Raw genomic sequence first — 21,902 nt, 5'->3', positions numbered from 1 at the left:
GCCGCCTGCCATTCCCGTCGTGCCCCGCGCGGGGGTGAGGTGCCCGGATGTGCCCGGCGCCGGAAGAGAAGCGGGTCTCTTCGGGGCCGGCCATCTTGTGCGGCAGCGAGATAGGGCGCGGGGGGGGGTCCCGGCAGCATCGGAGGAGGATCCCGCCGACGGGGGCCCATCATGCCCGGACACCTGCAGGAGGGCTTCGGCTGCGTCGTCACCAACCGCTTCGACCAGCTCTTTGATGACGAGTCCGACCCCTTCGAGGTGCTGCGGGCGGCCGAGAGCCGGAGGAAAGAGAGCGGCGGCGGCGGGAGCCAAGGGGGCGGCGGCGGCGGGGCCCGCGGCGGCCCGGCGGGCGCCCAGACCAACTCCTCCGGCGGGGCCGGCGGCGGCGGCGGCCCGGGCCAGGCGGGCGCCGGCGGCGGCGTCGGCGGCGGCCCGGGCAGCGCGGCCAAACAGCTGCGCAGGGAGTCCCAGAAGGAGCGCAAGAACCCGCTGCCCCCCTTCGCCGCCTCCGCCGGGGGCCCCGGCGACCGCCGGGAGGAGGGCAGCGGCCAGCCCGGCGCGCCGCTGCGGAAGGAGGGTGAGCGGCGGAGGCGGGGGGGGGCTGCGGCGGGGGAGGGAGCCGAGCCGAGCCGAACGCCGCGGCGCTGCCGGGCCCGGCCCCGCCGAGGGGCCGCCCCTCGCCCCGCGGGGGCCGCGTCCCGCCGCGCACAAAGGAGGTGGCGGCGGCGGCGGGAAGGCGCCGGAGCGCGGCGGGGCGGGGGAGACAGAGAACCGGGCAGGGCCGAGGCCTCGTCCTCGGTGGCAGCCCCGTGTCCGCGGCGGCCTCGCACCCACGTGGGAAAGCGCATGGCGGGGAAGGCCGAGCGGGGAACGCCCGCGTCGAGGGGACCGCGGAGGAGAGGGGAGGCGGGGGGGGACACCCGTTAGCGGCGGCCGGCGGCTAGCCGGTGCTCAGGGAGGAGCGGCGACCGCGCAGGGCCTGCTTAGCCGGCCACACGTGGCCGCGGGCGGTGTGTTCCCCGCGGCCCGCTCAAAATGGAGTCGGACGTCTGTGCTGGGGTGGCGGGGCACGGAGGAGGAGAGTTAAGGCGAATTGGAGAAACGCCAGCAACGCATCCTTAAACTTAAATGGCGTTTCGGGTGGCCTGAGGTATTTGACGGGGTGCCTGGCAGTCCCTGGGCTTTTCGACGTTCACCTGGGTCGTTTTTCTAGGGAATGGTGTTGGGAATTCTAGGGAATGGTAGGAACGAGGTCTGCCTTTTAGTAACAGGTTGGGTGAATTTTCAGCCGTGTTTGTGTAGACCCGTAAGACGTCCCACACGGGAAACTTTGTTGAAAAAAGAAAGTGTAAGTAGGTTAAACGAATATGCTCTGGGTGAGGTAATTAGTAGGATGCAGCTCTGCACGAAGAGGGATAGCTGTCGTGCACACATGTCGTCCCATCCCGTCGCAGGCAGTTGTGCCGCGCACAGACTTCAGCGTGCTGTCGCATTGGTCAGAACTCTGATTAAACTGGCACCCTTGAAATGCATCAAAGTGTGGTGACAGCACTTGACGTGCGGGTGAGGAAGTTACTTGCTAACTGCAGTTTAACTCGAAACGATCTTTTCAGAAACGAGGCCAGTTCGGAAGAGCACAGTGCTATGTGAAAGCATCTTTATACTTCAGCATTTGCTGCGGTGCATGTTGCAAAACGATTCTCCACCACGTTTTATGCTTTTTAAGGAGGAAAAAGTTGTAATATACTCGTTGTTTTAGAAAGTGGGCCTCCCAAATGTTATTTGAAAACACCTTGTGAGAAGCAGAAGTTAGGAACTGTGTTATGGTACTCTTTGCTTACAGATCTTCTGTACTTTAACACTTGAGAGTTTTTCTTCCGCGTGAGGAATGCAAGAATTTGTCCCAAGTGGCAATTTGTTAAGCCAGTGTCCTCTGGAAGTACTAGTCAGATACAGAATTATGGTGGTGTCCCTCGTGAGGTAAACCTGAAACATGGGCAGTGTCTTTGGCCGACACAAGAGAATGCAGAGGGTTTTTTCGCAGGGCTAGCAGTCCATGTTTACCTCCTGGTTTTCACATTTGTTTTCAAGAACAAGCACTACTTCACCATGAAAAAAGTATTTCGTGGCTTATTATAGTAGTGAAACAGAGAAAGTCAGGCCTGCTTTTGTAGCAGTGTGTACGGAGCACTGTAGTAAATAAAGTCACTTCCCAGTTTGAAAACTTCGATTTTTTTTTTTTTTTTAATTTATTTTATTTTACTTTTTTTCCTTATGGGGACAGTAGTTCTAACATCATAAAGGTGTTTGATGCCATGGTATCAACGAGCATGCACACTCCTGTGTGAATGTATTGCAGTTTAAAACTATTCCACTACTCTGTAGAGGTGCAGATTTTTTGGCTGGTGAATTACCAGTTCAAAGCTTTGTGATACTAAGAAAAAGAAATAACTTGTATTTTTGGTTGGGCTTCACTGGGAACCAGGTTTTTCTGAGCACGTGGTGTTGAACTCGAAATTCAAAAGATGTAGATTATTCATTCCAGTTCTGCAGCATACCTCCTATGTGGCACTGGCCTGTTCCCTTTCCTTGCTGAGCTCTACCTCTTAAAATGAAATGGTCTGTCCTTAGTTTGAGAGTCCTTTTCAAAGTAAATCTTAGTGAGTTTAACCCCTGTGTTTCCTCAGGGAGTAAGGACTACTTAGCAAGCAATGTATGTCATGCAAGCTTCACGTTAAGTACAGCTTGTAAGGTAAGAAAGACATTGTTCATGTGGGTGTGTTGGCTTGGATATCATTACAACTGTAACTTCTTTAGCCCCACCCAAATATGACATTGCTTGTTAGGCAGGAACTTATTTCTTTAAAAAATTTAAAAAAAAAAAAAAAAAAGGCAGCTTTTAATTGAAAAGATCATTCACAATTCTTGAGCCAGCCTTGGTGGTTTGCTTAGTCTTTTTTCCCTAAACATTTTGGCAGGAAAATAGTGTAACAAAGGAGTAATGTGTTTGTCCAGATCTTTCTAAAGAAGAGTAAACAGGCCTTTCAGATGAGTGGAAAAGAAAACTGTATTTGAAGATCCTTCAGATGTCTTAGTGAAGAAGATAATGCCCATGGGAAGTTATTGTTTAAAAAAAAAAAAAAACAACTTTCAGAAGGCATAGAAAGGGAGGGAATAATGCTAGCCAGTTCAGTGGCACAGTGTATTCTTAAGCCTTTTTAAGTAAGCGCACAAGGAGGCGAGTCTTTGTCAGGGAGCGCGTGTATTGGACTGCGAGGATTGGTGTGGATGAACACACCATTTAGTCACTGACCAGTACCTAGTGTATTGGGCTGCCTGCTCATGGGGCACCTCTCTGGGTAAGGGTGCCCTGCCCTGGGGAGTACTGCTGGCCAAAACAGTTTCGAAGAACAGCGTGGTGGGATGAAGCACAGGGACTTGGGTCCAGCGCAGCGATGCTGACTTCGTTTTGGTGTGCATCAAAATAATAACCACTTGTTTTACCTGAAAAGCACCTTTCGGAGAAAAATGAATAAAGGAATCTTGCTTACCATGATCCTTCTTTGAAAGTTGACCCTGTCATTTTAACACAGATTACTAATGTATTGTGTGCTCTGACAGGTTTTGTTTCCTACAATATTGTAAGAATGTACGCTTGTACAAAATACAATTTGATTGAAATGCTGCGTAAAAATGTGAATAAGAAGAGTCAAATGATCTACAGGGACTTTTTTATAAAGGTATAGTCTCTGAGATTATCTAGTCACAAGGCTAGAAGAAAAACTTCAATTCCGGTTTACCTTCAATATTGTTTTATGGTGTTACAGTCAGTATCTCTCTGGGAGCAGCTCCACATTCCGTTGATGTGTTTCGCCTGATGTTTCAGGGATAAGACGTATTGGCAGGAGGCCTGATCAGCAGCAGCAGCAGCAACAGCAGGGTGAAGGCAAGCCTATTGACAGGAGACCGGAGAGACGACCTCCTCGTGAGCGCCGCTTTGATAAACCTGCTGATGAAAAAGGCGAAGGAGGAGAATTTTCTGTTGATAAGTAAGAATTTTGTCTTGTGTGACAAAGAACTGTCTTGGCTTTGATAGGAAGGGGCTGTCCCGCCTTCTGCTACTATGTTAAAAAAACAAACAAACAGCTGATTGAATCAAAATGAAATTGACTGAATTAAATTTTTGTCAGTCACAAGAAGAGCATATGTCATGCAGACCGTAACGCTTTTCTTTCCTTTTCCATGATTTTGTTTACAAACTTGACTCAAGTTTTGGACTGGGAGTCACCTAATGTGAACAGTTCCATTGGTGTAACTGAAAATACGGTTTAAATCATTAAGACACCCACCATACCTCTCTAAATCTATAGCAGATAGCTCGGGTAAGGAACTTGAGTATAGCTGTTGCCTGCAGGATGAGATTTGTTTGCTGTTACAGCTGTTGCTTAAATCCGTACGGCTGACTTCAAGCCAATAAAAGTTTGTCCATGTAGGTGTTTACACCTTGGGCTGCAGTGGCTTCAAATCTGGAAGTGGTGAAGACATCTTGCATCTAGGCAGGATTTATAAAGTGTCTCGGGTATCGTGAGGGGTCCAGAACTCAAGTGTTCGGAAAGCAGTGTTCAAATATTTTAGTAGCCAAAGCTAAAATCCTTTTAAAAGTAAGTTGGATGAATGTGAGTTAAATTGAAATTGTAGTATCACCTAGTTATGTAACACAATACAAACACTAAATTTTGGAATTTAGTGCCAGAAGATGCAAATGAACAGTAATCCTTCTGAGCATATGTTTCCAGATTCTAAAGTGCAGGCATTATGTATGTGGGTTTTTTCAGTGTAATAATTTGGCATTGAAATGAGAGCCTCGACACAGTTACAAACAGTAATTGTCAAAGGAAAAGTAAGCAAACAATATTCTCAAAAGAGAAAAAGAAAACCTTAAAAACCATGCTGTGAATTTTTGGAGGCGAAATATTCACGTTTGGCTGTTCCATGCTAGACCCATTATTGACCGACCTATGCGTGGACGTGGTGGACTTGGAAGAGGACGTGGACGTGGACGTGGAATGGGCAGAGGAGATGGGTTTGACTCTCGTGGCAAACGTGAATTTGACAGACATAGTGGCAGCGATAGATCGTAAGTCTTTAACTTTTTCTATTGTTTTTTGGCTATTCTTTACAATTAATACACGTTTTAAAATTTGCCTTTGGATTTCTGTATCTGGACACTATAATGTTAACTCAGTTTTGTTAGTTCTGTTTCACATTCACATTTCAGCGGCCTAAAGCATGAGGACAAGCGTGGTGGCAGTGGATCACACAACTGGGGAACCGTCAAAGACGAGCTAACGTTAGTAATCTGTAATTGCTCAGAAAACTATTAGCAGAATGTTAATAAATCCTATTTCTTATGGCTTGCAAAATGTAAAGATTTAGCTGCCTTTTTGCCTTTGATTTTGATAATTTTTGCTGCACTATTAAAGCAGCCTTTTCAGAATTTAGGAAACTAGCAATTTCTTGTAACATAAGCGATGGCTTCACTGTTAAGGGGTGGGTGTCTTGTGCTGGGTTTTGAACAATGCTTTTACGAAAAATAGAACAATTTAATTTTAACAATTTTGGTCAGGTTAAGCATGCTGTTTTACAAGTATTACATTGCAAACAGTATTTTTAATACCCAAGTCCATTTTGTGTCTCAAGGTACAGCGGGAGGCTTTCAGAATGGGTACTAGTAAGTGTTGGGGAAAACCATGAGGAAGGTGGAAAGCATAGAATTTAAAAGGCACAGAGAGCACCAATCCTTAATGAAATAGTTCTTTTTAAAGAAGAGTGGGTTGTGTAAATCTGCTATAGAACTTGGTCATTAATCTTACGTAGCTTTAAATAGGGATGAACTTTTAAAAAAACAAAACTCCAAACATTATGTAATTGCAGTGAATTGGATCAGTCAGCCGTCACTGAGGAAACGCCAGAGGGAGAGGAACATCCGCCTGCTGATTCTGAAAATAAGTGAGTACCACCCCTCTTAATGTTCTTTGATTGCTTCAGAGGTAGTATTACTTTGGCTTTAACCTCCAATATTTATTCCTACTTCTGTTTTGCCAAACCCAGATTATATTTTCTTCAGTAGATATGAAATTATCCACAATGCTGCTGAAAGATTGTTTCTGCAAAAGCGGCATGTCTAAAAATTGTTATCTTGAAATGTTCATTAGTGTCATGCAGGCTCTTAGGTCACTTTCAGATTTAGTTATTAATAATCAGTTCTAAGACGCTTAGGGTCTCAGGATTGCAGCTCCGAAGTACCCAATCCAAAAGCATCCGTGCTCATAACTAGGTAGAACAACCAAGAAAAAGGGACAAAAGATTCTTCTGCCAGTGCAAAGCAACTTTTTTTAAACTTCATTTTTTCAAAACAACTGTTGAGACTGCGTGACTAGCCTGTAGAAGAAAGGTTGTATCTCTTCCATTGTCTAGCTTCTGTGTATGCAGGCAATTTTCAAAGTTAAACTTGATTGCTTCTCATTCTGCTTGGACACTGTTACAGAAGAAACCAGGGACTGGATGAATGAAATAGAGTAACTAGAGAAGCAGAATGAGCAGTAGTGATACTTAACAGTTGATGTAAAAACGTGATACAAATTTTTATGGTAGCGTAGTAAAATAGAATACTGTATTTTAATGAGTAACGTGCTTCATGGTGGATTGAAAAGAAAATGGCAAACAGATAAGATAGAAATTTGAAATACTTGTTTGCATGAGATTTCTAATGTAGAGTTTGCTATAGTTTGATTTCCTCATTAATAACTTTGGTTAGTGGTAGAGAGGCTACAATTACTGCGTTGTAGAGAATAAGATATGGATTTAGCTTAACTGAAAAAAGACTAAATGCTGTTACTTCTCCAAGGTTGTGGTGGTCCAAGGTTAAGGTCATCTTGTATACAGAAGTAGTATAAGAATTTTTAAGGAATTACAGCTTGGATGTTGGACAGAAAATGCAAGCTAGCTGGTCCTTAAAAAAAATTACATTTATTGGAAATGTGGATATACTAAATTTGCCATGTCTGCAGTATTTCCTGGGTCTTGGTTAGTAGCAGTGTCCTGGTGCTTGACCAGATACTGACCCATCCATGTGCAGATCAGTTATCTGCAAAAGTCTGCAGGCTATTTGTATGGTTTTTTTCTTCTTCCTCAAATCTGCAGAAATTGTGTACTTAGTTTCAAGCATAACACATCTGTTGTAATCCATCAGTTATCTTTATAGAAAAGCATCTCTACATGGGTTAGTTTTTCAGGTTGGCTAGTTTGGTGTGGATCTCTAACCTAAATGTTTCAGCAGAACCGTAGGATGTTTTACTGCAGTAAAATGTGCAGAATACTGAGGGGTTGTATGCTGTTGTTTTTTCAAGTTAGCTGAAAGTAAAAATTGTTTCAGTTAGCTGGGAAACTAATAATTGTCTTTGGTTCAGTAAAGGAAGCAGACTATCCAAAGCTGATTAAATTCTGGTTTTTAAAAAAATAACAAGCGTGAAAATTGTGGTAAGAACAAGTTCTCTCACTGCCTTAACTTGAACCTTTGGGAGAGATGTATCTCAAAAAAGGGGGGACAAAGCTCCAAACAAGTCCATTGCAGAAGTTAGGCTTTCATATTTGTAAAGAAAATTGTCATTAATGTGGAGAATAGATGGCATGGGTCAGTGTTAATTTTTACGTTTTACTGTGCTGTGCTCAACATTTAGTTGCTTAAAGGTGTCTGGCTGTGTTTTGGGTTTTGTTTTTTTTTTTCTTTTTTTTTTTTTTTTTTTGGCACTCTGGCTAAAGGAGATGATTTTTCACGTGTGCTTTCCGAGTGGTGGAAGTGAGGGGGTTTTTATATATACCTCTTAACTGCTAAATACTTGATGAACTTTTTAAAATGTGATGCTGATTAACAACTGATTTTGAATTTGTTGTGTCTAGTATTGAGTTCTAAGTCATGATCATAATATCCATGAATTCACTACAGAGAGAATGAGGTTGAAGAAGTTAAGGAAGAAGGTCCTAAGGAAATGACCCTGGACGAGTGGAAAGCTATTCAAAGTAAGGATCGTGCAAAAGTTGAGTTCAACATCCGTAAACCAAATGAGGGTGCTGATGGGCAATGGAAAAAAGGATTTGTTCTTCACAAGTCAAAGAGCGAGGAGGTAAAGTGATTTTCAATATTTGCTAGTATCGAGACTGTATAGGTTTTTCTATTGATGGAAATATTCCACTTCTTGGAGTGGGGACTCTATTCTTTGAGATGCTGACCTGTAGCTAAAAGTTTATAAAGTGGGAAGAACATTTCTCTTAATAAAAGTGTGGTTACGCAGTAGTGTAAGTAGCCATTCTTACTGTGGTTAGTTTTAGCAGTTGATCTGTACCCTTACGTTGGTGTGTATCGTCGTATAATCTAGAGATAAGACTGGAATACTGCTGCATCTGGGCAGGTGGCTTTGTAAGGACTGTCTCTTGGTGAGCATTTTAGAAAAAGTTTGTCGATACCAAATTTATTTATTTGTTTTTTTTAAAGGAAGCTTATGTTATTTAGCATTTCTTGTTAGTCTTATGCAGTACACAGATTTATGGTGCTTGCTAAACATTATGGAAGGCTGCAGAAATACTGGTCATGCCTCAGACACCTTAATATCTAAACTGTGTATCTTAAGTTTGTAACCTAGGTATCTTCTCATTTTGTAGTATTATATAGACAAGTGCCCTTGAAGGTTTTGAGAAACCAGGTGGAATACATTTGGATGCTTCAGTGATATTCCATGTAGTTGGTGTAGAATTATTTTAAAATTGTAGTTTCTCAAGCATACTCATTTCAGTCATTGCAAAATTTTAATTATTCTGTTCCAAGAGAGTGAGAGTGGCAAGGAGAGACATACTCTTTCACTTCAGAAGGGGAGGGAGGTGCTGAGAGCTCTTGTTTTCTAATGCAGGGCTGCATTAATCTTTGTTTCTAACACTGTAATATCTTAAGTGGCCCACTGTTAATCCGTGGCCTGCAATGTTGTATACCAGATGGTTCTGACTCCCTTTGAAGTAACTAAATAGTACATAATATGCTGTTTGGTCTTCTAATAAGTATTTCTGCTTTCTCGCACCTTGCCAGCTTTTTTTCTTTTAAGCAGGGGGCATAATACAGATGGGGAGGCACTACTCAGTACTTCCCAATGAAAACTCCATTTCTAATCTCATTGAACTCAGAATGAGTTTGACTTTGCGACAGTCGTGCTATTTTCTTTTCTTGCTGTGTAAGGTAGTTCAGTTCTTTAAATGATTGCATATCTTTCTGTTTACTTTAAGCTGTTCAGTGTTTGAAGTGTTCATTAAATACTGCTTTCTCTGGCTTGTGTAGAAAAGGGAAATTGAGTTAGACTTAATGTTGCTGTATATTATGTAATTCTGTTTAAACATATTCTTTTATGTACTTTACCAAGATTTACTAAACCTGTAGTCCTTCAAGTTCCCCCAGCCCCAGTCTCTCCGAAGCAGATTTATTTGGCATTGAGTCAGCTGAAGACAGTCTTTTTCAACATACCTGCACGTATGATAGTATAATAAGATGGTGGTACTCTTGAGTAAATTAGAAGCTAGAAAGATCCATACTGTATTTTTGAAAAATGAATCGGTAGTTAACTCAAAAACCCAGATGGAAACAATGAGAATAACTAAACAAATTGTTTTCATGGAAGAACTGACATAATTAGTAGATTGTTCTATTTGAGAGGTGTATTTGGTTAACTTCTCTTCAAAGAAATGAGGTGGATGTTTTAACAGCTCCTTGCTGTATAAGCACAGAAGTGAGATATTAACAAAACTGCCTTAAATCTAGGTGCTTTTAGCCTGCTTTTTTTGTATGCCCAGCAGATGTCTCTCCCCGTTTCACTTATTCATTGTTCACTGATCCCAGGGGAAGCAGTGTGGGGGTTTTTTTGCTCAGTATTATAGCAGAATAGCTCTATAATACAGGCATTAGGAAAGCCTTCACTGTGGCTCTTTTGTGAGCAGGTTTAGAAGGTGGAATATTTAGAAGTTGTGAACAAAACCTACCAATCACCTGCTGCTCTTTTTCTGTTTGTCCTCTTGGACATACTTACGAGTCATGAAATTAAGGTTGGTGTAAGGTTTCTGTGATTCTTATTGATAAGAAGGGCGTTGATGTGTGGAAGTGACTTGGTTTATAGGTAAATTCTGTGTTTCGGCCCCAGATCTTCTGTACTCTTACAACTGAAAAATCACAATGTGCCCCAGTAGATTTTCTCAGAAATTTGGATTGAAGCGTTGTGATGACCACCCTCATTGCTGTAGCTTGAGAACTACTGGGAGAATGTCCTAGGAGTCTGTGGGAAAAATGAGTTTGAGGATCTAGTACTGTTCATCTGCCTTAGTCTTGTGAAAGAGCTGTCCTCCTCCTCCTCTGACTTGCGCTCTTCACTGAGGAGTGAAACTTGGCCCTGTCTGAGGTCTTTCCTCTTTTCCACATTTGCTGTGCAATTACTAGAAAGTGATACTTTGTATAAAATGAACTCTTAATTTGGTCTTGGATTCTTGCTGGTTTAATATGAAATCCATGTGTATTGGCAGCCCTAGTCTAATGAGACTCTTTCCAGGAGATTGGGTTATGCCATAAAGGAGAGATCTTTCTTCCTTCTCCGCAGCTGGTTTAGTGGCTTGAGTCTTTTAAGTTCTGCTGGTGCAGCTGAACAAAAAATGGGAAGGAGTTACATTGTGGAGAGTTCTTAAAATTTGTTCAAAAGGTTGGATGCAAGTCTCCTGGAAAGACTGATAGCGCCGTAGTACATAAATTCCTACTCTGTATCTGCTGTGCTATGCCTCTTTCCTGTGCCTTCAAACTTTCTTGCTAATCTAATTGCTTCCTTAGAGGAGGTTGCAATGGGAGACTGTGAAATATGTTTTGGAAAAGAATAGTTCATCTCCTCAAAATTTGGAGGAATGACTCTTGAATCGAGCCTGTGCAGAAACCTTTTCTCATTAACAGTAACTTTAAACATCCCACCCTCTTATCTGTCTGGTTCTGTACACGGTGTGCCTGATGTATTGAGGTGTGCTAGGGATCAGGCTGCACACGTGGTCTCTACTAGAGTTTCCAGCAGCTTGTGTTAAACTTTTTTGGTATCAGTGTGAGCTTTCTCTTGTCTCCACGCCTGTGGTGTAGTCTATCCTCTAGTCTTTCTGGATGCTTGCACAGCTGTTGATCTCATCCTTTTGCTGCTTCATGTGCTCAGTGACATCTGTACCCAGCAAGTTCATGTGACCTTATTACCTGTTGTTTCTGTATGTAGTTGAGTCTCATTTCTTCCTTTTGTTTTCTCCCTTTGTTCCTTTTGTCACTTTGGCGTGGACACGCAACTTTCATCAGACAAAGGCGATGACAGAAATGCAGGGGAGTCTGCTGGAGTCAAATGAGGTACTGATCCTTTATATCTAACTGGTAATACCTGTGTTTTAATATGAGCCCCTTCTGAAATGAAGGTCTGGATATTAAGAAGTCACAAAAATGGAGAATACAAGTAGATACAATATGGAGCTCTTCTGTCCATGCCTGTTGTCTAACTGTGCACCATATAGGACCCTTCATAATTAGTACCCTTGCTCCTAATTCAGCTGAATTCCAACCTTATCATAAATGCTTCTATCATGAGTCTTTTTATTTTTTGTTGCTGCTGTTGTTTTTCCATATCTCACTGTCTGCTTTGGTCCCCTGTCCGCTAGTAGCTTGTTCTTAATTTTTGACAGCCTTCCCCAAGACCCATAAGTGCAGCAATGCCTTCAAGAAGCTATCGGTTGTTAGATCAGAGGACTATTGAGTGTTGCCAATACATATAAATTAAATGCCTCCAAAGGCGATTCAGAATAAGCAATTTGTATGGTATCTCTGTGGCTGACTGTCATCACCTAAGTGATAGAAGAGGATGAGGAGAATATGCCAAGTCTTGTATTGATGTTCTAAATTAGCTTTAGTTACGTTGGATAAAGACATCATCGGGTTACATATAGAATTTGCTATTTGTTGGTTTAGTGGTTAAACCAAAGTTGTGAAAATACAATGGTTTTGGTAGACTGCAGTGTTTCTTTTTTAAGCAATAACAGTGTAGGGAAGGAAATGCACAGATACTACCTCTCACAAAAGAGAATGTCATATGACTTCCCTTAAATTGAAAATATAATCTCGTACCCTGCAGTGATCAAAAGTGTAGATAAAATATTAAGTAGTAAGAAAGGAATCAAAACCATAACAAAAGGTACTGTGTACTGTTTTACAAATTGTTGGTGTACTTACATTTGAGTAGTGCCTCGTCAGGCTGAGGTGTGGAATGACTTTTCTCTGAAAAATAACTGCTTAGGCAAACTTCTTAAGTTTGGAAAAGCGATCTCTGGGGGAAGGGTGTACAATTCAAATCTATAAAATCAGGAGTGGGATGAGGACCAGTTGTTACATGGAATACATCCCAGTGAAATACATTTGAAATAAAGCAGCATGGAGGGGTATTTCTCTTTGTGCCTAATTAAATTGCAGTGCTCTCCACTGCAGGACATTGTGGAGGCCAAACGTACAGCTGGGCACGTAAAGGGGTAATTAGAGTGGTGGGGGAGAAGGCTGTTTATGGCTCTGTACATTATGGTGGTTGTGACTGACTCAAGAAATCCCTGTAAGCAGCTTTCAGCCTTTTGACTGCAGACCTCTGTGTATCCATTGGCTACTTTATGAAGGATCCACAAAAGGTAATTAAAGGGTATAGGGCTTAATTGCACAATATGTTGCCTTTGAAAGTCAGCATATTGTGTAATTACACCACAAGAAAAGTAAGTTAGTCAGGAGGCTTCAGGTTGCACATGGCACTTCTGTAGGAAAAAACAAGCAAACTGATAATTGCTGTGCCAGAAGTTTGGGGCTTTATAGGAAAAGAAAGCATTGTATGTTGTCATGTTTCCAAAACATAATGATTGGGCCTTGTAATAGGCAGAGTGCTGGACTAGATAAACCCTTGGTCTGATCCAGTGTGGTCAGTTTTACATTTTGTGTATCACCATAGGTGCCAAAACCAGACTTACCACATGGAAGAATTATTTGTGCAAAACAGGAAAAATAATTATGTTAAAAACACTTGGTTCTTTTTGTGTTCAGTGTGTAACAATTTTAAATACTCAAATGTGCTGAATAGTAGCATTTATGGTGTTAGACATAACTCTTCGGTGCATGCCGTGCTCCTCGAGGCTCAGGTTTCTCACTGTGAATGCACTGGGAACCAACCAGCTGTAAGAGAATGTTGTATCATGGCAAAGGTGGTGAGAGTCGTATTTTTTTAGCATAATTGGTGAGAGTGGTTCTCTGTTTTAGCATTAATGTTTTAGCTACTTCAGTTACATTGTGTTTGATCTGTTTATGCCTCGTTTGCTGTTTGTTATGACTAATGCAAACCAGTAAGGGATTCTTGCCATCTGCCTTGTTTTAAATATTTATACAGGGCTAAGCAAATGAGAAAGTGTAAAATACCCATTGAGCAAAATAAAGATGGGTTACCAAGTAAGTATTTAAAAAGAATGAAATGAATTGATAGAACCTGAAGATTTCTCAGGATATGAAGTGAGAAGAAGAGAAGTGCTAGAAAATGAGGTTCTGTACTGGCTTGGTGATAGTTTGGTCTCAGATAAGCCTAAACATGTTCCTCTGAAGGAACTCCAGAGCTTCCTTGAATTGTCTTGGAAATGCAAAATACCTTTGTTTGCTCAAGTGCTTATTTGATTACCTGTATGTGGTTTGGTTGTCTGGATAAGTGGTATAGCTTGATTCCTAACAATTCCTGCACTACCTTTTCACTTGAATCGATCAAGGTAATCATCAGTTTGGGAGTACATTTGGAGGCGAACACATACGCTGTGGTGGTAAGAGTGCAGCTACAGATGAAAATGTTTCTTTGGTGATTGTTCTTACTCACGAAGAAACGCTCGTTTCAGGCTCATGCTGAGGACTCTGTAATGGATCACCACTTCCGCAAGCCAGCAAATGATATTACATCCCAGCTGGAGATCAACTTTGGAGACCTCGGCCGCCCCGGACGTGGTGGCAGAGGGGGACGGGGTGGCCGAGGGCGTGGTGGCAGGGCCAGCCGTGGAGGCAGAACTGACAAGGTAAGTAGCTACAGCTTTCATCTACAAAGGAGATTAGTTTCAGTTATTATTAGGATTTTCCTACAGATAGTTTCAGGTGTCTCTCTTCTTTCTGGGGGAGATGCTCTGGCAACAAACACCATGTTTTAAAACCAAGTGTCCTGTTCTTACAAGCTTACTTTAAACTAGGTTACTGTTAGGACAAAAGGATGAACGTTTTAGCAGTGTTCGTGTTAAACACAAAAAAGGGAGGGTGGGGAGTAGGTTGGATTAAAAAAAGAAGTGCCCATCTTTGTATCTAAACCCGAAAAATGACTCTTTGGTATGGACAGATCTGAATGTACTGTGAGATGCTTCTGTTTGTGCCAGAGCAGAACCACAAGTGCTAGAGCGGTTCTTTTCAGACACAGTCAGGGTGGTGTATCTGCATTATGACCTGTTGGGGATGAAAGACTGGTTTTACGGCTGCATGTTATATCTTGAATTTGAGGAATTTAGAGTTTTCATGTGGAAATAGGACTTTTTCTGGTTTTTTTCTAATCTGCAGTAATTTGTTTCCTCCTCTGGTCCTAAAGCCCCAAGGATATACTCAGGAAAAGTACTGAATGGGGTTGGGGAGAGAACATGTAAAGTTGAAGCACCATAGTATAGCTACAGAAAAGATTTGATTTGATATGGATCACTTTACTTGGCTTAAATGCATCTAATCAAATTGTTACTCAATAGAAAATGAGGTCAGTCTGCGTGGTGTGACTTTCTTCACATAGACCAGACTTGCTCTTTTTTGTCTCTTCTAGGACACTGGTTTTGTTTTCTCTTTTACGCTGGATCACTTTAAGTTTTAGGCTTATTAGTTGGAAAGCTCTTTCCTGATACCAACATGAGAAAATTTTAAGGAATTGAAATTAAATGGCGGTGGTGTTTGCTCTGAGTTGTTTCACTAATATGGTGTCTTGCTTCTTCAAGAATGCTGTCATAAAGTAGTTAAAAACTTTTCTGCAGCTTATTTTATGTTGACTTTGTTTATTTCCTTCCAGTTGGTTAAGGAGTTTGATGTGATCCACACACCCAACCAGGTTGGTGATCTCTGCTGGCACTTCTATTACCTGTGAAAAAGGCCCTCCTGTTGCAGGGACTGTAACTAACTCCCCTCCTGCAGTGCATTGGCTTTTTTAGTTTGCTTTCTGCTTTTGTGTAATGAGCAACCAGAGATGCTAAGGCTATAGGCTTCAGACCCTGCTATTACTTTTTAACTTTAGTTTGTGGTCTGGGTACTTCTCTAGGCAAGACTAAGACACTGCAGGTATTGATACAACTTTTATTGGAACGGTTTAAATATATCTCTTGATAAATGAATACGTTTACAGGAAATTCCACTATCCTGGCTCTTCCTACTCTTCCTCTCTTCCACATCCCTCATGGACAAAGTGAAGAATTTCTAAAGTATTCTAAAATACTTAATTTCTGCATTTCATGGCAGCACTGTTTTAGGTGTGGTACAGAGCCTTTTAAAAAAAACTGTTGGGAAGCACTGAGGAGATTCTTGGTTAATGTATGAATTTCTAGGGCTAGGTTTGCACAAAAATTCTGTTTATCGACAGCTGGCTTGTGACTGGGGAAAAAGTAAATGTGTGAAACTTCATTTGTGCTATGAACAGGCCTTTTCTGTAAAACTTCAGTTGTGTCCCTCAGTAAGAATTGATGGTTATGTGCTAGTAGAATAGCATAGGTCCACATGTAGGGATCCATTTAGGAATGGAAAGAGAGATGTACCTGTAGCCTTGTGCGATAAGCATGCGCAGACATGGTCTGTTTGCCTGTAGTGCCTCTTCAGATAGCTTTGATTCAAAAAGTAGTATAGGAGACTGCCTAGTCCTTCTTTGAATGAAAAGTGTTGTTTATCATGGTGGGGGGGGGGGGGGGAAGTTGCTCTTGTAGTAATTTGTCCAGCGCTAGACTGCTGACTCTGCTGTACTGTGTACTCCTTTGAATCCTGGTATTTCCCTGTTGAATAGCGTTCAGGTTAAAGTAGTTTTTACAAGGAAGAATTCCCAGCCCCGTTTGTCTCGGGTGTCAGCAGTCCCCCTGCCTGCAGCTGCCCCGTGCAAGTGCTGCCCAGTCTGTCTGCACGGGGACAGAGGCTTAACCTTGTCCCCGTCCCCGCTGGCTGGGCCCCAGCCTGGCCCACAGTGGAGCGGTCCTAACATCTCTCACTGCCCAGCTCAGCTGTGCGCTGAGCCTGTGTTTGCCTGGCGAATGGAAGGACTTGGTAATGTGTGAAGAATTAGAAACGTGGTAGGGCTTGGTGCCACTGAAGGTAATAACTTTCTGATGTTTCTCTTTCAGTCAAGTGCTTCTGCTCCTGATGTAGATGACCCAGAGGCTTTCCCAGCTCTGTCCTAAACTGGATGTCATAAGCCAACCCTGCCCTCGTCGGGCCTTCCTCTCCGAGGCTTGCATGCTTAAGGATCCTAAACAACTAAGAAATTTAAAAAAAAAAAAAAAAAAAAAAAAAAAAAAAAGAGACTGTCATTCATACCATTCACACCTAAAGACTGAATTTTATCTGTTTTGAAAATGAACTTCTCTCGCTACACAGAAGCAACAATATGGTAGTCAGTTTTGTATTTAGAAATGTAATGGTAGCAGGGATGTTTTCATAATTTTTTCAGAGATTATGCATTCTTCATGGATACTTTTTTGTATTGCTGCTTGAAAATATGCGTTTCCAAACTTGAAATATAGGTGTGAACAGTGTGTACCAGTTAAAAGCTTTCACTTCATTTGTGGTTTTTTTTGTTTTTTTTTTTTATTTCAGGATTTTAGACATTTTCCCCAAACTACAAACTGGGTTTTAATTATTGCACACTATTTCCGTTTTCTTAATTCCTGCTTAGCAGATTTTTATCAGCCCATGGTCTTTTGGAATATGTGGAATTTTAATTTGGCAGACTGTTAGTGCTGTATGGAATACTAACTCCTGGAGTACTTTAGTTTTAATGGCTTAATTTCAGACTTGGAAAAACAGTCATTTTTCATCTATGTTTGGTAGTTTGTTTACTCAAAATCTTTATACAAAATTGATACCAGATACTTGAAAAAGATTCAAAGCACATTGGTTTATAGTTAAATACCTGTGTATTGATCCAGCAATGATGTGTGGATAATTGGTCTAAACAGTTTTTTAAAATTAATGTATTACACCTTTCACTCACGCTTTTTACCTTTATTCCCTCCTCCTCCCTTCAACAGAACAAGATGCTTTGTTGGCAAAAAAAAAAAAAAAAGTTTTTAAATTACCTATGCTTTTTGTTTGAGAGGGTACCCTGTAGATTGGAGTAACCTTTCCTGTTGTTGGAGCTGGGAGGTGGGGAAAGGTGGTAGCTGTTGCTCCGGTAGTCCTTCCGGACTCCGTCTGGGATGTGGAATGTAGCAGCACAGCCTGTTGACACGAGTACATCAGTACCTGATGTACCCACAGCACTGCTCTGACAGTGGCAGGTCTTCTGAAGAAGAAACCACAGGCCTTGGCTGGGTCTGGCAGGAGGGAGTTTCGGCTTACCGTTTCAGATGGGGACATTGCAATCCATGCGCCATACAACAAGAAGATGCAAAACAAACCCCCAACACTTAACCTCTCTGTCAAAGTTTTGTTCTGGATTTGTGCAGTGTTTGAGATCTGGTTGCTAGTTGACAAATGAATGTTTTTCAGAGAGCGATTGTAAGAAACCCTTTCCCCCCCTGTAGAAATTTGCCGTAGGTTTAATTTAATCCCTGTGAACAGGAACATTACCACTTCAGGACACAAAAGGAGTTGAGAGAATGACTAATAACGAGGGTTTCTTAGCGTTTTTATCTGCAGCATTTGTTAGGAGACTAGAAACAGGTTTCTGATTTTATTTAATGTATTACACTTTGGACAGCTTATAACATATTTGTAGTTTCTTAACTAGGTAGATAGAAGACAAAAGGTAACGCCCTATTTTTTTAAAAGCTGTACAGGACAGGCAAAAAATATTGGAGACCTTTGAATATGAAATATCAAACTCCTTAATTGTGGTGTTTAGCTGGCTTGCTTTATCTGAACTATTTTCTACAAAAGTTTTTGTTGTAAACCACTGTTAATATCATTGGATTAGACTTTTTAGTGCACTCACCTATAGTTTAAAGTACCAGGCTGTGAGAAGGAGGCAAGTTTTCAAACAGTGGATGGTAAAATCTCTTGGTTCATTTCTCCTGACTCTGAGCTGATCTTGCACAGGTGCTCAGTGTGGGGGCTGTTGCAGGTCCAGCACTGAGTTAGTTGTTCCTCTTCCCTTCTCCCTTTGTGGTTTGGTAGAATGTGTTGCAGTTCCAGTGTTAGGGACACCTTGGATAATACAATTAAACAAATGCCTTGATATGCAGAAACACACTTACGGAAAAGCTTTCTCTGTGACATAAACCTTCCTCCCCTTACACAAACTGTATATTTGCTGTTTCAGTTGCCACTCAGCATTTTTTTTTCCAGATGACTTCTGGGCCAGCCAGGCAGTTGTTTGGGGCCCTGCTAGCCAGACTTGGTCAGAAGCTTTCCCCTTCTCCTGCTTTAGAGCATAGAGCAGTTTCCCGAATGGCATGTCACGTATGATTTTTAAGACAGCTTGTACTTAACAACTGGTCCGTCTGCTGTTCCGATAGATGTAAATTTGCCTCTTTCAGTCCATTTGTGTCAAGAACTAAAACTGTGAACATATATCTTTAATATTGGTGGGTGTTAACTGAAATAAAGGTTTATTTTCATGCTCTTTTAAAAATGTCATGAAAACACATGGAGATGAAACCACTTAGGTTAATAGCGTCTTATCTAGGTTCTGCCCCAAGAGGTCCAGTCTGCCTGTGGTGATGGTACCCAGGCATTTCCATTGCCAGGAATGGACTTTGCCTTGGGAAGATGTCTTCGGAGTAGCTTATTTACGATTAATGAGCTTGCTCTTCAGTAACATTTTCTGTCCTCTTGCTTGCTACTTTTGCAGTCATGCCAAATCCAGAGGACTAGACCTTTTAAAATCTGAAAAATTTGAAAAAGATGGTCAGCAGAAAAAGCTGGAGAGAAACAGAGGGAAGCACAGGATGCAAATTGGCTTTTGAATATAACGATGGCAAGGTTTGAGCATGAAAGTTCATCTTACAGATCGACTGCCGCTGATGCTGGGAGGAAACAAGACTGATGAATAAATGCAAGTGTGAGCTGTGTGGGAAAGGACATAAATTCTTCTGAAACGTCAGAAGTCAGTGTGAATATATGGTGTTTGCAGTTTGAGGAGTTGAGACCACTCTTAACTGTAATGACTCTTTGCCCATGGAGATTGGTTTGCGTAGCCACGCCTCTTGTTTTAATAAACGCAGGACATATGCCTAAAGCTGACACTTCCAGCATTTGCTAACCTGCTTCTTTTCTAAAATCATTACAAGGGCCATGTTACTTTCACTTTGTACTCCTGTTCTGGTCTGCCTTCGCTTGGTAACAGCCTCCTGGCCAGGCTCGGGCTGTGTTTGAGCAAGCGCCGAGTGCCCCAACGCAGTGGTCGGCAAGTCCCTCACTGTGCTGGGTGCTGTGCTAGAAAAGCCAAATGTAATGTTCTTGCTGAGGGGGGATGTAACCTGGCTGTGGGGAAAACGGTTCATTTGCCCTTGCTGGGAGACTTTAAGGTAGGAGTTATAAAAGTTTGGTTGTTGTCCTACTAATGATGCTTTTTCTCTCTTCAAGTTGGAGTAAGACTTTATGTGAAGCCCAGCATGGCAGTTTATCTAGAGACTTGAAGAGCAAAGAGAAAATACACTCTAGTGTTCTGTTGTCCATATGTTGAAGTTGAAGGTCTGTGCAGAAATAGATGCATGACAAAACCGTGTGCTGCTTTTTTTTTTTTTTTTTTTTTTTTAAAAAACCCTTTCTTTGGTAATAGGTATCTAATTTGGTTGTACGTAGCTGACTTGAGGTACTGATTTGTCTGTGGTGCCCAGCCAGAATCTTCTTGCCAGGGTGGTTGACATATTGGGTATGGCGAGCACAAAAATGGAGTTCTGTTGTCTTGGATGTCTGACCCAAGCCGGTGTGAAAGGTTTGCCTTTGAGTGACACCAGGCCAGTCCTTGCAGAGGGAAGATGTTTGTGTGCCGGGCTGGAGACAAAACCTTGGAACTAGCTGCTGTACCCAGAAAGCGGAATTGCAGAGCTGGTACTTTGCAAAAGAGAATCTTGCGCACTTTCTGCGTGGCTGGCAGCGCGAGCGGCCTCGCTCGGAGGTGGGGAACCGTGCTTCACTGCCTTCCCAGAGACCGGTCTGGGTACAGTTTGTTTGTCTGCCCTATGTATGTTATTTTCACAGGTGAAATACCTGACAGCAACAAAAAAAGGAAGCGCAAGAGGAGGACATAACTCTGGCTAAGAAAGTAGCTTTGGGTTTGTCCCTAGCAGCAGAGCGAGGACTTGAGGTGTGCTACGTGGCTGTCCCCTGCGTGCAGTGTCTCGGCTGCGGGTAGTCGTACAGCTGTCGACGTGTTCTCTGTGTTGGCAGGGAGCGGTAAACCCGTCGGCTTGCTGGGGTGTGCTGCAGGAGAGGAGGTGAGCTGGGCTGGCGCTGGTGCTCGTTTGTGGACAGTTCGGCGCAAGCCGAGGCTGCTTGGGTTTGTGTCGGTTCCCTGCCGTAGGGTGTGAGCTTGCCCATAGTTACCGGTAAGTGTTTGATCTTCACCCACGAGGTGTTGCTGCAAAGGTCATCAGAACACCAAGAGGTGAGGGAGCTTTATTTCACTTGCGCATTCTTTACTGGGCGGAGTGAAGGTAAATCAGATAAGGGATTGGTTTTACTGCAGTCTTTCAGTGCAGCAATTTGGATTGGCTCGTGCCCAGTTGTGTTTGGGGTTTGTACTCGACAAACTGCAGGATTTCCGTTGTCTTTTATGGAGGACAAGGAGAAGACTTGGTTCTGTCCTTTCTCCTGAGAAAGCGCTTAAAGGTCTGTCTGGCTCAGTGAGATTGCATGGCACTTGCAGGGCAGCAATGCAGAGCCGGGGGGATGCATATTGGGACAAGATGGCCATTGCTACTTAACGTGCTTTTTTTTGTGCAACGGTTCCTTTTAACAGTGGGTTACTGTTTACCTTTGTCAGACTCGGATGAAGATGCTAAAAGGGGCAGCTGCTTTGCAGATCACTCGTGGACTGCTGTTAAAAGCTGTTTTCGTGTGGAAGTGCATCTTCCCCTGCTGTCCTGTCTGAGCACATCCATGACTGAGCTGTGACCTTGAGCATGGAGGTCCTGGGCCAGTTTGGAGGTGGCAGTGAGGATGCAAACAAATCCCAGGATTGAAATACAATCCCAAAATACAGCTCAAAACTAAATTTCTAGTAACTACATGAGTAGGGCTTCATTGCAGAGCTGCTGCAACACCTCCTTGCATGTGGTTTTATTGGCAGTCCGCAGATCAAAAAATCCTCCTGGCTTTGACACCCCTATTAAAAGCGTGGGTGGAGGCGGGGAGCGTACGTCGCTTGCGTTGGTGCTGTGGCGAGGCAGACTGTGTGCTGTGTGTTAATGAGTACGTGCGCCTCTCTTGAGCAAGAGGCCGTCGTGTGTTTACGGGCACATCTGGGTATCGTTTTTCTTCAGTGCACAATTTCTGCAGTGAACGTGGTGAGTTCACACCAGGTGGCTGGGCAGTCAGGGTAAGTATTCTCATCCTCCAGCGACTGCTGAGTTACCCG

At 42.7% G+C, this 21,902-nt stretch overlaps 1 protein-coding gene across 5 annotated transcripts; it reads left to right on the top strand.

Moving 5' to 3' along the window:
* Positions 1 to 47: 47 nt before the first annotated feature.
* Positions 48 to 19,564, top strand: SERBP1 (SERPINE1 mRNA binding protein 1). Of its 5 annotated transcripts, none has more exons than XM_030031688.2 (10): positions 49 to 577; positions 3,887 to 4,049; positions 5,000 to 5,137; positions 5,255 to 5,350; positions 5,935 to 6,009; positions 8,006 to 8,183; positions 11,408 to 11,455; positions 14,005 to 14,178; positions 15,195 to 15,233; positions 16,504 to 19,564. In XM_030031688.2, exons 1-10 carry the CDS (start codon positions 172 to 174, stop codon positions 16,558 to 16,560), a joined length of 1,374 nt encoding a protein of 457 aa, XP_029887548.1. In that variant the 5' UTR covers positions 49 to 171; the 3' UTR covers positions 16,561 to 19,564. The 5 variants fall into 5 exon arrangements, with proteins under 5 accessions (XP_029887553.1, XP_029887548.1, XP_029887549.1 ...); XM_030031689.2 differs by having other exon boundaries at positions 51 to 577; positions 5,279 to 5,350; XM_030031693.2 differs by lacking the exon at positions 5,255 to 5,350 and having other exon boundaries at positions 48 to 577.
* Positions 19,565 to 21,902: the final 2,338 nt, after the last annotated feature.

Source organism: Aquila chrysaetos, chromosome 12 (genome assembly GCF_900496995.4).
Source record: "Aquila chrysaetos chrysaetos chromosome 12, bAquChr1.4, whole genome shotgun sequence".
NCBI lineage: Eukaryota > Metazoa > Chordata > Aves > Accipitriformes > Accipitridae > Aquila > Aquila chrysaetos.
This window is presented reverse-complemented; position numbering and strand designations above follow the sequence as displayed.

Bases quoted from the DNA above. Each gene is read 5' to 3' on its own strand.
- SERBP1 (XM_030031688.2), top strand. From the start codon at position 172: ATGCCCGGACACCTGCAGGAGGGCTTCGGCTGCGTCGTCACCAACCGC. The intron at 5,138-5,254 runs GTAAGTCTTTAA...CAGTTTTGTTAG, and splicing joins CATAGTGGCAGCGATAGATC to TTCTGTTTCACATTCACATT. The intron at 14,179-15,194 runs GTAAGTAGCTAC...ATTTCCTTCCAG, and splicing joins GTGGAGGCAGAACTGACAAG to TTGGTTAAGGAGTTTGATGT.